A 13,795-nucleotide genomic window follows, 5' to 3' on the forward strand; every position below is an offset into this window, starting at 1 on the left:
TTTCATATTTATAGACCCAATTATGCTTTCTAATGAAATTGAAAATATATTTAGGTTTCATACCTAACTCTTAAAACAAAAAAATAGATCGGCGTAATACTAACTGATGTAGTTAACTACATCGATTGATGTATGCTGCTATAAGAGCAGGTACAATAACAGATTATAAGCTAGCTATTAACATATTTTAAAGAGATAAGGAACGGAGAGAATAACAGTGAACTACAGATTTATAGATAGTTGTGACGCGAACTCCAAGACATAATGTGTTTATGCATGTGGAACAGAGTAGTACATGTTTTATAAGTAGCTATCGTATAAATTGGCTATTAAATTGACTATAGATGATTTAGAGCTAATAGTTGACTATATTATTGAACTTGCTCTAATCAACCCACTGTGATCTAAATGTTCAAATCTTTTCTTTCTTTAACTGCTGTGAAAATTTTTAGCCACCGGGGCAAACGTGTTCAGTTTCAAGCTAATTTATAAAATATCCTTCATTTTCATATTATAAGGTTTTCTGGGTTGGTCAAAATTTATCCATTTATCAATGCGTATGTTTTATTTATGGGTCTAAATTCATAAGCATACATGAATCAAGATAAGACCATGAAGTCTTATAATGTGAAATGGAGAAAATAATAGATAGATTGAACAATCACCTCCCGTGAAACCACCTTCCAAATATGTATGGATCAGAATTTCACCATTTTCATTCATAAACCGGAACATGACTTGACTGTCAATCAGGTGTTGTAACATGCAAGCAGCTGTGGTAAATCTTGAAACATCTACCCAGGAAAACCTGTTCTTTACATGCACATCGACAAGATTCCCTCACAGTAATAGAAATCAAACTCACCCAAAAAGTCAATGTATTCCCTGCTAATAGACATTTGTACACAAACAATTTCTTCAGGTCAAAAAGGCGTAAAAAAAGGAAAAAAGAACCCCTAAGTGTTAGTTTCTGTATCGAGGTCGTATACTGAATCCAAGCAAATCATCTGAGGTCGACAAATCATATCATGCTTGGGTTCTCCTAGCTCAGGATGTGCTGCTGCAAACTAATCCCGCTGGTCCAGTAGATCGTTGCAAATTGCAATGTGTGGTGAGATCACTCGAGTTACCTGGAGCTGATATAGCGGATAAAAGGTGCGCCATAGTACCATGCTCCTCATGTGTTCAATCATCTGGATCCATTTCCTCATCTTGCTCCGAAGATTTATTCATGTCACTTCTATCAGATTCCTGCTGTGTGTCTTGGCTAGAATCATCATCAGGCAACTCGCCCTCGTAATCCTCATTCAGAGGTTCATTACTCTTCGTAGATGACATGGCCAAGCTGCGAACCATCCAATCAGGACACTCTTCTTCACCGCCGAATAGGAGCCTACCATGGCTATCTTTCATCGGCTGAACACCAGGTGACTTTGGTGTTCTGCACGAACACTCTGGTAATGGGTGGGCAAGAAAAGATACAGGTTTTGACAGCATAGCTGATGTTACAATGCCTTCTACATTTGCACTGTCATTGAGATGTTGGCGTGCAGCTAATGTCCAATTCCGTGGTGGGTGATACCTGTGGTCGCTAACATTTTCAAAAAGCGCAGCAATAGTCTTTCTGCTCACAAAAAAGGTCGTGATGTCAAATTACATAACATTAAAAAGTATCCACATACAATTGTAGCATAATGATAATAAAGGTGTTATACCTGTCAGGCCTATAGGTTATACCAGATGGGGTTTGGTATAGCCGATGCCCCATGATCAAACTTGAGTAATCTGGCCAGCCACTCCCATCATTATGAAACCCAGGAAAGAATGCATCAGCTTCAACCGAAACAAAATAATCAAGCGCATCCCAGAGCAACCGATGCGCTTGCCTCCTAAATTCAACAGGAGCAGGATCTGGTTCTGTGTCATTCTCCCCAATCCAGCCATACCAGCCTACTTTTTCATGGGCATAAAATGGCCTTGCAGGAGGTGGTGGCAGAGGTCTTGGACGAGGCCCTGCCCTCTTCCATGCTTCAATGAGTTCTTTCTCACTTTTGTGAGGCGGAGGGTGTGGCATATCTGATGCAAGAGGAGCCTCTGGGCCAACTAAATCAGATAACTCCCTCTGACTACATACAGAAGTGCGATCAACTAAGTTGGCATACATAGCTCGTAAAGGAATAAGTATTCTCTGTCCACCAAAAGTTTCAGAACCAGCCAGATATATTATTGTAGTTGATGGATAACCTAATGCTTGAAGCAGAAGTCCAACCTGCAAAAGCACATAGTGAAACACCGCATATATTGGCAAACAAAATGAATCAGTAAGCACATGGCATGTTAAAGACGGAGATTAGCATACTGTATCACCCTGATTTTATGGAAGAGATTAGGTTCACAGAAATAACTACTAGCCTACTTGGTACAGAAAACTGGTACCCAACAGTGTCATGCAAGGGCATCAAGTAATAGACAAAACCAGTCAAATTAAAGAAGTCTTTCTAGCTACTTCTCTCATTTTCCTGTGCATATACATGTGCTTGTACAGTTAGAGATCATTAATACCATTTCTTTCGTACCCTACATATGGTTATGAAGAAGTCCTATTATCTAGTTCCACAATAATAAGTCTGAACTGAATGCATTCTAAAGCAAAACAGCATAGCACTTTAGCGCCCTTAATTAACAGCTGAAACTCATTTTTTTAAAATCTTCATAATGTAACACATGGCTAAGCATCAAGTTTACATAAAACATAAAGGAAAAAATCGCCAATGGAAAAAAGAAACCAACTAGCATTAAAACTATCTTTTTTTTTTTTGCTTCTCATGTTTTGCCAAGCTCATATTTCTTGGACATGTGATGTGAGTACACTGTATGAACAAAACTAGTCCTGATTTTGCAATTGCATGGGTCTCAAACACTACACCATATTCTGTAAAATATTAGTATCTATTAAAACAAGGTCAAAAAGAGACTTGATGTTTGCTCCCAAGGTCTAGAAATTACAACGTTTAATAAAAGAAAAGGAAAAGGGACTAACACTGCTGATTGTTATGTGGGTCCATAATTCCATATTATAAGGGTATAGATTAATTGGTATACATCAAACTGCTGCCAAATGTATAATCAATACAGTTGTATTTTTAGAAATAACTGTACAAGTAGGATAGCAATATAAGTTCACTTTCAATTAAACTGGGATTAACGCAAATTCTGATAGTTTGTACTGAGCATGAGCAGCATAATCGTTTCCTCAAAATTGTATGTATTAAGAGCTCCATCCACAGTTTAGTAAGCAATGACTATAGTATGCCATTACAAACAAACACACCTCTTCTGGCATGAGTGGACATGAACCGTTTATCTTCCTGGACACTGAATCAACTGATAACTGTTCCTTTACAGCTCCTCGTTTGATCATCTGATTCCTTCTATATTGAATAAGTTCTGTATGAATATCCTAGAGAAAAAGAAACTAACGACCAGTCAAACAAAAACTGATAGGAAGATATTTAAAGGAAATCTGTCACGTTTACATTAATTTCATCCGAATTACACGAACCTGGAAAAGTTCAGCACAACCATGAAATGCTAGGGTATCTCTTAGCAATCCTGGGTGATATGCTAGGTAAGGACGCCCAGATGCACGTAAACTGTACAGATTTATCAGTGTTATGCAAAACATCAAAATTAGATCAACTTGTTGAATTTTGAATCATTTAGCTGCTGCACTTTCAAATCCAGCATTTCCATCTTACACAGTTTCACACTATACATGCATCCAGAGTTGACCCAAATTAAAATTTCTCAGTACAAGGGCATTCTCCAAAATTCTTAAGGAACAATTTTTTTTTGTCTTTGTAATTTGGGAAAGCCAACTTGGGTTCAAGTTTAAGAAGGCAGTGAAAGACCACCAGTTATATTGTAAAGGCCACACTAAGTGAAAAATTAAATATGAATTCCAAAGAAAGAATGACAGAATCACCTGCTAACTATTTGGCTCCCGAGAGCACGAATTTCTGGACGGAACTTCAAAGCATGGAATGCTACCCTGCATCTAAGCCTCTGAAATTCCTCCAAGCTTGCAGGAAGAATAGACTGCAGACATAAAGATTCTAAGTCCACAACTGGCCGCAGAAAGAAACAAAATGATGTTAGCAGGACAAGGAAGATACCTGGAGACATTTGCCTCCATTAACGATTATCCCAATAACTTTCGACTTGGCAAGTTTTGGCAGGACTTCTGTCACATAATATTCAGGAGTAGCTGAATTTTTAGGTGATACTGTGGGAAATTTGATCCTTTTTCTAGCCTCCCTGAGATCCTTTGGCAAGCCACGCACAATAGCTATATCATTGGAAAGTGCGGAAATGAAGTGATCTTCATCATATAGATATGAAAAGCTCTTGAATTTTGAACTGCAAGATTAAAACAAGAAAAAAAAAGGTTATATTAGAGGCCAAGCCTAAAATAGGATGAAGAAACAAATGAATTAGAAAAAGAAATAAAGGAGGGACCTGATGCCTTTTGCACGTGTTGTTGCTTGGATCTCAGGAATAACCAGGGTGGCATTTAAGAGCCTGGCAACGGCGACAAGATCACAGATCTAACAAAAGGAATTATGTCATGAACCTACAGGCTAAAGAACACATGAATGTGTACTTTACACAAGGAAGCTTACTGAAGACTGTATCTTCTCAAAGCCACCATAAATCTTTGCATAAATAAAACCATTATGATAATCAGGAGCTGCAACAAAGTGAGTAAAAAAAATGATCAAGGTTTATGCTCCAGGTTGAAAGGGAGAAAGTACACAAGAGGAATTGCATCTTCTGAATATAGGAAAGTACAATTGAATTAACTGAAGATTCCTAAGTTTAAAAGTATCCAGTGGCATGAAAACAAATCAATCAGCATATTTATCTACAACAATATGCAGGAGAAGGAAAATCATATGAAATTAATGTATAAGGTCCGACTAAATAGCACTGAAACACTTGAGAGTGATCATTACAGTGCAGCCTAAGGAGAAGGACATGGCAGTTGGGTGCATAAATATCAATAAATGGCAAAAACAAAATAATTAGAGCTTAAAATAAAAGGTTGGTCAATCATTCAGAATCTGGAAAAAAGGTAGGCTGCTCAAAACTATTGAACTAACCAAATGACTAGATTTGGAAACAAAAGTTCAAAAGAAATGCATGCGTGGCAGCCGAACATTGGATGCGAAATTACCAGGGTAGATTTTTCTGGGTTTTGCATAAGGGTGTAAATGATCAAGTGTACTCAACGGACCCCACAATCTCCGGGGTCGAGGCCTCTGCCAAAATCATAATCAAGAAAAAAAGGATCAGTTTTTATTCAACTACTGCAATAAAGCATGAAACTAAATGGTAACATAATCTCCAAAACTGTAATTTGCCATCAAACTTATATTGAACATACAGAATGTAACAATTGATACATCAGTGTAGTCATGACTTACTGGTCCAAATGGAAGGACATCATCCATATGCAGACTATATTTTGTGATTCCCCCAGCAGAATAATTTGCAAGAAAAAGGTGCACCAACAGCGAGAGCATCGACAGCACGATGCCGATTGCTGTGGCCAACTTAAATTTGCTCTTGAGGAGCATCTTATTTCATTAATCTCCGCTCCAGATCCTGCTGAGAAGATCCCAGGCCAATCTTTAGGAAGTTACATCAGGGCTGAATGCAATGCCCAAGATACCGCAAGACAAAACAGAGAAGCATATATTTGCATGTGCCCTTTGATACAGCCAAAAAAAATGTCTAGTGTAGTTACTAGTTACCCTATCTCCCTCACCCCATAGCGGCCAAGAAACCACTAAGTTAGTACACTAAAAATGCCCCGGAGTTCATCCTAAACCTTGAGGTGTAGTAGTCATAGAAATAGCTAGTGCCCTGCAAATCCTTAAACATGGCGGCGTCCGGGTCTAGCTATGGCAGCGCAGCCTCTCACAGAAACACAGAGGCAATGCGACGCACTACGAGACCCCAAGCCCCTCCCGACCACCTCGCCGTACCACGAGCCTCAACGAAGCAGGAAGCAGCCTCAGCCGCCACCACCACCGTAACACCGCCGCGCGAATCGAGCCGACCCCTACCACGATCGCGGCGCACTTAACCTCGGCAGCAAATCAGGCGCCCCCCCCCCCCCCCCCCCCAATCCACCCACCCACCACACCACAACGGGCGGCGCGCAGGGGATCCGTGCCGATCCAGATCCCACGCTGCACACACCCGAACAGGAAGGAGAAGAATAGGAAGAAGGGGGAGAGAGAGAGACAGAGAGACAGAGAGAGAGGATGTATCATGTACCGTACCTGCGGCAGCGGAAGGGAGGGAGGGAGGGGGCGGTTAGGGTTTGGGAGCGAGGCGGCGGCGGCGGGGGGGGAGTGGGGAATCGGAGGCGGAGCAGCTCCGCCGCCGTAGTGGGGGGAGGCGGAGGAGTGAAGTGGAGGAGCTCGGTGTGTCGTCTCGTCTCGTCGGCGATGGCGATGGCGATCTCTGCAGTGCGGGGGTGGTGGGTGGGGGAGGGTGGCCGCGGCTGAGCACGTGGACGATCGATCAACGGTGTGGATTGGCCCGGTGGGCCCGGGGTGTCAGTGGGAGAAGCAAATAGAGGGATGAATCAACAGTCTGGCTGGACTGGATTGATCAAGGCTCTTGGATCTTAATCCAATGGTCTATGATGCTTTTGAGACCTTTTGGCTAATCTTTTTTTTTTAAAAAAATAATAAGTGACTACTTTGAGACTTAGAACATACACAGTTATGCACATGTTGAGAGGTAATGTTATCACATCTTTCCATCACCAAAAGATAAGTAAATAGGGGCAATGATGTTATTTTCTTGAGGACATGTACCAATGTATTTGAAATTGGGTAAAGTAGTCGGTTATTTTGGATGGATGAGCAAGTACTTCCACCATTTCATCTACAGTGGATTATAAACCATAACATCTTATAATCAGCTAAAAAATTAAGTTTTAAAATTAAAATTTGATGAGGCAAAACTTTTATATGTGTGTCATTATTGACTTAAATAAAAAACAACTACAATGAAATAAGTTACGATGAAAAACTCCTAATCAACTCTTAAATTAAGTTTTAAAGTTCCTTTTCTCTGCCATGGCATATAAGTTTAGAAGCAACCCATGGGAGAGATTGAGAAGTGTCAACACACGATGACGTCAAATTAGAAAATTGGGTGAGGTTGGAGTGGAAAAGAGAATTACTTGAGATGGCTCTTAGAGGAGGTAGGATTGTGGCACCAAATCATCTGTGGCAAAGGATGAGGGATATTCAGCGGAGTAGTTATGACTTATGAGGCATTGATGGTGGAGGTGGTCACACTCGTGTCTACAATGGGGAGTTAGTTTTATAGTTGATAGAAATATCGCAGTAACCCTAACCGTCTAAAAGTAATTAAAATACATCTATGAGAAGAAAAAAAATAGCACCTGATAAAACAGATAACACTAATTTAAAATTATATATTCCAAACATATCACTATAGTAAATGCTTTTGATTGAGTTCATCTCCAAAGAAAATATCTTCTAATGTTAGAATTTAAGGCTTGTTTGGTTGTGTAGTGTTCTAAACATATATCTGGACTAGGCTTTCTAGGGGATGCTGCATACCTATATACATATAAATAGATGCTCCTAAAAATGAAAGGGAATACGATTATATAACATAAGGAAACCGACTACAAGTAAGATAAAATTGTACTGTTTGACCCAGAGTTGAATCAACTTACTCAGCTGTATTATGTTAGCTATTCTCTTGGTCCTATTTGGAGAATGGGTCAACTACCTCTATAAATACAATAATCTCACTAGAGAGGAGGGCCTCAAATCTCAAGCCAATCATAAACTATATCGAGTCAAGATATACAAAGCCGTCTAGTTATCAATCGTCGACTACATCTTGTCGACTAGGTTATCCCATATTAATTGATAGGCTAGATACAACAGATTGATCCCCCTTTGAGCCTCGTGTGGTTCCAATCGTCGAATAGATATAGCCATGTTTGATCTAGCGTGGGATTGTTGTAATCTAGCTTATTAGCAATAAGCTAAAACAAATAAATTGATTATTATGAATGTTATAATCTAGAGATCATATTACTATAATTTGGTAAGCTCCCCCAAAGTGCTTTTTCATATTATTGGGTAGCTAAAGACCCATTGCCTTTAGATACTTCAAATTAATTACCCACCTTGTCATTACTTAACATGTATCGTGCCTCTTTATCTCCAATCCAATCACCATTTGTGCAAGCGGTGGACTGGGTGGTGCAGCGGCAGACCAGGCAGGAGGTCATGCACATCGGGCACTAGGCGATGGGTTCATTGTATTAAGTCACAAAAGAATGAACAATGTATAAAAAAAATTGAGGGCATTCTATACTTTAGCCTTAAAAACTCACTAATCTAGGGCTCCACTAATCCTGAAAAACAAACAGCTCATAAATTATCCCACTTCAGCTTATACTAAGATGGCTCAATAATCTAGATTACAATAATCCCAAGATTCGAACAAGAGCATAAATAGGAGTAAAACCATTACTTTCATTAATGGCTTGAACCTATATAAAAAAACCCATGTGTTTTCGCATTATTACCATCTTATGGATACCTTGGTATCACATAAACCATAAGTTTAGCAATGATAACAACTTAATTTCTAATATTTAATTTAACAATGTGTGGCAGAATCAAGCAAACCCTTAATGTGTTGGGGGTACTATGGTACCTTTTGGAGGAAAAAAGACCATGTGCAAGTACACTTGATATGTACTTAAGAGAGAAACTCAGGTGCTTTTAAAGTGAAAAAAGACGAGTTTTCTATTAATGAAAATTTTTATGTACTCAAATATTGTTTTATTTTAAGTAGATCCAACTGTTTCTATTATTCTTACCTCCAATGATCTCAGAGATGTAAAATAAATAAATAAATCATTGATTAAACTTGATATTGATAAGCATGCACGCATGCGAGACAAGTAATAATATTAAATCAATATCACTTCCCCTATTACATTTTTAAATTGAGTTTATGTACATTATGGAGGTGTATATTATATATTTTTAGATCATATTATATTCGATCAATTCACTTTTAGCATTTAAATATCAATGTTCAACTATACATCAATTAGATTTCTCCATATGTTTAATTAAGTTGTACATATGGAGCACATATAATTTATTTTCAAATGTATGAAATTCAAGTTCGATCAACGTTTATTTCTTTCAAAGTACAAAATTTTATTGGATATTTTTCTACTAAGGTAGGTTTTTGCTAGCAAGACTTGCCAATTTGACATATAAGGGCACATACAAACGGCTCTCATTGTCGTCTGTATCGCTGCATGCTAGCTGACGTGGAAGAGAGATGATAGGAGAGAGAAAAGTTGTTGTTTTGCATGGAGTCAGCAAAATATCGACTCTTGGCGCATAAAACGAGGAGACAACCAAAAACCTGCTTTATACGTGTGCTAACTCTAATCAGAGGCGCTGATCAGATGGAATGTGAAAGGGAATTAATTAGCATGTAATTATGAAGAGTCAGCTTTTTGTATGAGGAGTTTTTTCTGCTAACATGGTTTGAGATAGAGCCCTACCATTGAACATGCTCTAACATGCATTATTTAGTTTGGAAAGGATAATAACGTGCATTTATGCTTTCCTATTAATTGAGAGAGAAAATTAATTAAAAGACAAAATCACAATAAATCAATGGTCGAGATTTATCATGATTCTTGCCAGGTCAGGTGGAGTACCTTAAAATGGTTATTTATTGATTCATTCATTCATCCAAAGCAGGGATACAGTCCCTTTCAATCAAAAAACATCAGAACACAATTGTACAAGAACCTATGATGAACTATCCTCAATCATAATAAGCACCATAAGGCAATAAGTTCATCACCTATAAGAACAAGAACAAGAAAATCTACTACTTAATTAATTGTCAACTTAATTAAATGACTACTTACAAGCAAAACTTAAGAACAAGAAAATCTACTACTCTTCGTACAGAGATATGTATCCTGAATATACCATTTTTTTTCATAGTTAGGACCCACCAGAAACACTTAAGTAGATCTATACCAAGATTTATATACAGAACCTTGTTTTTCAATTAAGATCTCATCACAACCTTATCCTTATCTCATGTAATTAACAACTCCCCCTATAAGGCCCCCACAATGGCCATGAAATGTCATGATCTACATCAATGGACTTTGAATTTCAGCCCCTCATTACACATGGCACAGCACAGCAGCGCCAGCAGCAAGCCAGCAGATCATTCAGAAGATAGCTGATAATATGTCAACAGAAGCAACATAAGCAAAGCATCTCAGCAGAGGCTGCATGCAAGTGGTGCGGAGACTGAGAGTGAGCACATCACTACAAATCACACACACATTTCACTCCAGTTACTTTGCCTGATTTGGGGATTTTTCTGATTGATGTGCATGCCATTGCCAAGCCTCCAAGCAGTGAAGCAGATGCATACTTATTGCACACCTTAAGAGGGAGTAGTACTGTACAACTTCTTCTCTAGCTAGGCCTTTGATGACTGCAGATGATTCAGAAACTGCATCCTGCTCTCTCTGCTTGGAATCAATGTTGTGATAAGCTAGCATACCAGTTCAAGCTAGCTGTGCAATCCCCAAAACAAGGGCAGGGACCAGGGGGGTGGGGAAAACAGAGGCAATCTTAATCTGGTCTTTGATAGTGAAGTTGTTTAAAACACTCTTTCAAGGCAATACTTATTTGCACCGTATTATTTCCTTCCTTCGGTTCTATAATTCTTGTCATTTTAGATAAGATTAAAGTTAAGCTTTAAAATAAATTGTCCAACAATAATTTTTAGAATACTTTAGTTTATTAACATTGAGGAGACAAACATGTTTTCCTTTCCAAAGTGTATGAACTAATGCCCTGATTGAATACATGCAGCATGTCAGCATCTACAAATACTATAGAATTAACTTGCAGGCTGTAATAATATGTACCCCCCCCCCCCCCTCTTTAATAACACATGCTGCATGCATCTCCCATATTCCCTAGGGGAGATGAAAGCTAGAAACATAAGTGTTCCTGGGAACTTAGCATTCCATGACATCTTCTACTACAACTTAACTTAAAACTGCTTGCTCCTCCACATGCTTGCCATCAAATGGCTTCGAATTCTGGAGCACTACAAGTTTGAGCAATATATTAATTGCCCTCTCATCATGGTGACATATGTGTACAAAGACAAATATGTATCATTTGCTAAATTGTAGCAAGGGTGGTCCGAATGGATAGTTTCTTGAGGTAGTTTTCAAGAGAGAAAGAGAGTAATAAATGCCCAGTAAAAACTATCTTTCCCAACCCATGATTTCTACAACAGTTTCTAACTTCGATACAAAGAATAACTTAAATATAACCAAAAAAAAAGAAATAGATCAAATGTGGCAAGCAACCATATAGCCTCATTGCATAGTCGACACTTTGTGCGCAAGGAGTCTAAGCAAGAGGAGGAAGAAACGAGCTGAATCTCTCCCATCGCTGGTTCCACCGTTTCTTAATTAGCACATTGGTACGCGAGAAGACTCGGTTTCACTTGGAGGAAAAGGTTTCTCTTTTTTTTCCCTTCTCTCTCCATAATAAAGCTACTGTCACATCAGCAAATTGCTGAGTTGTGAAGGTAATTAAGCTAGATAGAAACTATCATCAATATCCCATTGGGACTGCCCTTACACAGCTAGCTATGTAGAAATTAATGCATATTCTGAAAAAAAATAGAGACATAGAGAGAGAGAAGAGAGGAAAAAAAGGACAGAGATTCCCCTGATCCTGAAAGCCAGGCTAAAGGGGTTGGGACTTGGGAGCCACTTTGTCCGTAGTTTCAGTTCAAGGAGGCCCTCTATGTCAATCCATTAGATATGCCACTACTCTTTGTTTTTTGGACTAGTATAAACCTTCATCCAGATGAGGGAGCAGCAGCAGCAAGCAGCCAGCAAGGATATCACTGTGGAGGTGCACTGGAGCTAGCTGCTACTCCTCTCTACTGCTACCATCCTTGCTATATACATGCTACCTGCATCTCTGAAATCTATGCATATCTGAAATCTAGAGGGTATGGCAGTTGCACTGCAGATAGTGATATCTTCTCATGACTCAAGAGCAGGTTGGCCTCTCTACATTTCTTCATCCTCTCAAGCTAGTGTTCTTCCTGCAGCTAGCTTCAGCTTCAGCTAGCATGCATGGTTGTATAAGCTAGCTACCCCCAACAGGTTCCATGCATGCTGCTGCTATCTTGTTTTTCTCACTGCAATGTTCTCTCAGTTAGATCATTTGAGTGACTTCGAATTAATCTGCTGTTCTAGCTCATATGTTATGCATTGTCTGAGTGGCTAGCTTCAACCTGATCTGTCGTTTTTCAAAGTTCAAAACCCTCCTGTATTTTTGATCTCATACACATGGAAGCATTCTCTGTTGTTTTTATTTTACTCTCTACCTGTTATTTACTTATTTTCTTTATTCTTTCTTAAGCTAAATGATTGATGTTTTTACACTGCAGGTATTTTTTTGGAAGCTGTCAAAAGTTAACAAACTGGATGATCGATACCCTAGATCTCGCATCAGTATCGACAACAGCTTAAGCAGTTTTCCTTGAGACAATAGCAAGAGGGAGGAAGAAACAGCATCTCCCATCATGATTCTAGCACACGATCCTCCTCAAACAACATTGTTTTATACTCCAGATGAAGATGTTGCCTTGAAATCCTCACATATACCATTGCAAGCACAACTAAGCATTGCAATGCTCTCATAGCTTGCGAACTGGCGCTATCCCGACTGAGCTTTTCTTTTTTCTGTAAAACATGTTCTATCATCCATGCATTTTTTCTGGTTTCTTGTGCCAGAATTAATATTCTTGACCTTGTAAGACCCACTCCTATCGTTCTCCACCTCATTATGCACCTCACACGTTTCTTTCTTGATATCTACAAGAATGAACTTGCCGTTGTCAAGTTTGCCAGCCCTCTTCTACCTCATGCTTCTTTCTCACTTCTATCCCTCCTGAGCTAGCTAGCTAGATGCACCGACGTATTTCTTTTTTTTTTATACCTGATTGTGAGCTTCTCCCATAGCCTAGTAATGAGTTCTATATCTGGGCCTCTTTTAATTTGCTCTTATATGTAAACCATATATGCAATGGAATGTTGGAAACTCATGTTTCTCGTTTAATCATGTTCTCATTCATCGAGTGGTTGGTGATTGAAATTTGCAATGTAAATTTGTAGTTTCCATTTAATTTGATGTGGCATTTTCTTCTTGCAACTTGTGCACATGGATGAAAGCTTTAATTGTGACTTGTGATGTGGTTGATCAGCATTTATCCATATATGGCTTCATGGGGGTGGCCTCCATGTATGCATTAGATGAGACATGCTGAGATAGCAGCTGGGCTGTGAAGGTTATCTCTTTTGCATGCATGGTTAGTTTTGTCAGGGACATGAGACCCCATCACTTTAGGGAATCAAGTGTGTGTGGGGGTAGTTTCAATATAATAATATTGCTAAAAATTATACTCATCGTTTTTTTTAAATCTCAAATAAATTTTTAACCCTACAATTGACGACGAGATTCGTACTCTCATGGGTCTCTTCTCTGCCCTCAGCGAGCTCGTCACCAGCTTTTGTCGAGAGCTATTGACCGTCCTACTTCATCCATTTTATATAAGTTATTTTGGATTTGTT

At 38.9% G+C, this 13,795-nt stretch overlaps 1 protein-coding gene across 2 annotated transcripts; it reads right to left on the reverse strand.

Moving 5' to 3' along the window:
- Nucleotides 1-696: 696 nt before the first annotated feature.
- On the reverse strand, nt 697-6,394 carry LOC102706381 (protein EMBRYO SAC DEVELOPMENT ARREST 30). Of its 2 annotated transcripts, none has more exons than XM_040524252.1 (11): nt 6,351-6,394; nt 5,487-5,667; nt 5,237-5,321; nt 4,683-4,750; nt 4,519-4,607; nt 4,176-4,419; nt 3,986-4,098; nt 3,563-3,653; nt 3,332-3,460; nt 1,716-2,269; nt 697-1,624 (listed from the first exon to the last, which is right to left on the reverse strand). In XM_040524252.1, the coding sequence occupies exons 2-11, from the start codon at nt 5,637-5,639 to the stop codon at nt 1,186-1,188; spliced, it is 1,965 nt and encodes a 654-aa protein (XP_040380186.1). In that variant the 5' UTR covers nt 5,640-5,667; nt 6,351-6,394; the 3' UTR covers nt 697-1,185. The 2 variants fall into 2 exon arrangements, with proteins under 2 accessions (XP_040380186.1, XP_040380185.1); XM_040524251.1 differs by having other exon boundaries at nt 5,487-5,670; nt 6,351-6,389.
- Nucleotides 6,395-13,795: the final 7,401 nt, after the last annotated feature.

Source organism: Oryza brachyantha, chromosome 5 (genome assembly GCF_000231095.2).
Source record: "Oryza brachyantha chromosome 5, ObraRS2, whole genome shotgun sequence".
NCBI lineage: Eukaryota > Viridiplantae > Streptophyta > Magnoliopsida > Poales > Poaceae > Oryza > Oryza brachyantha.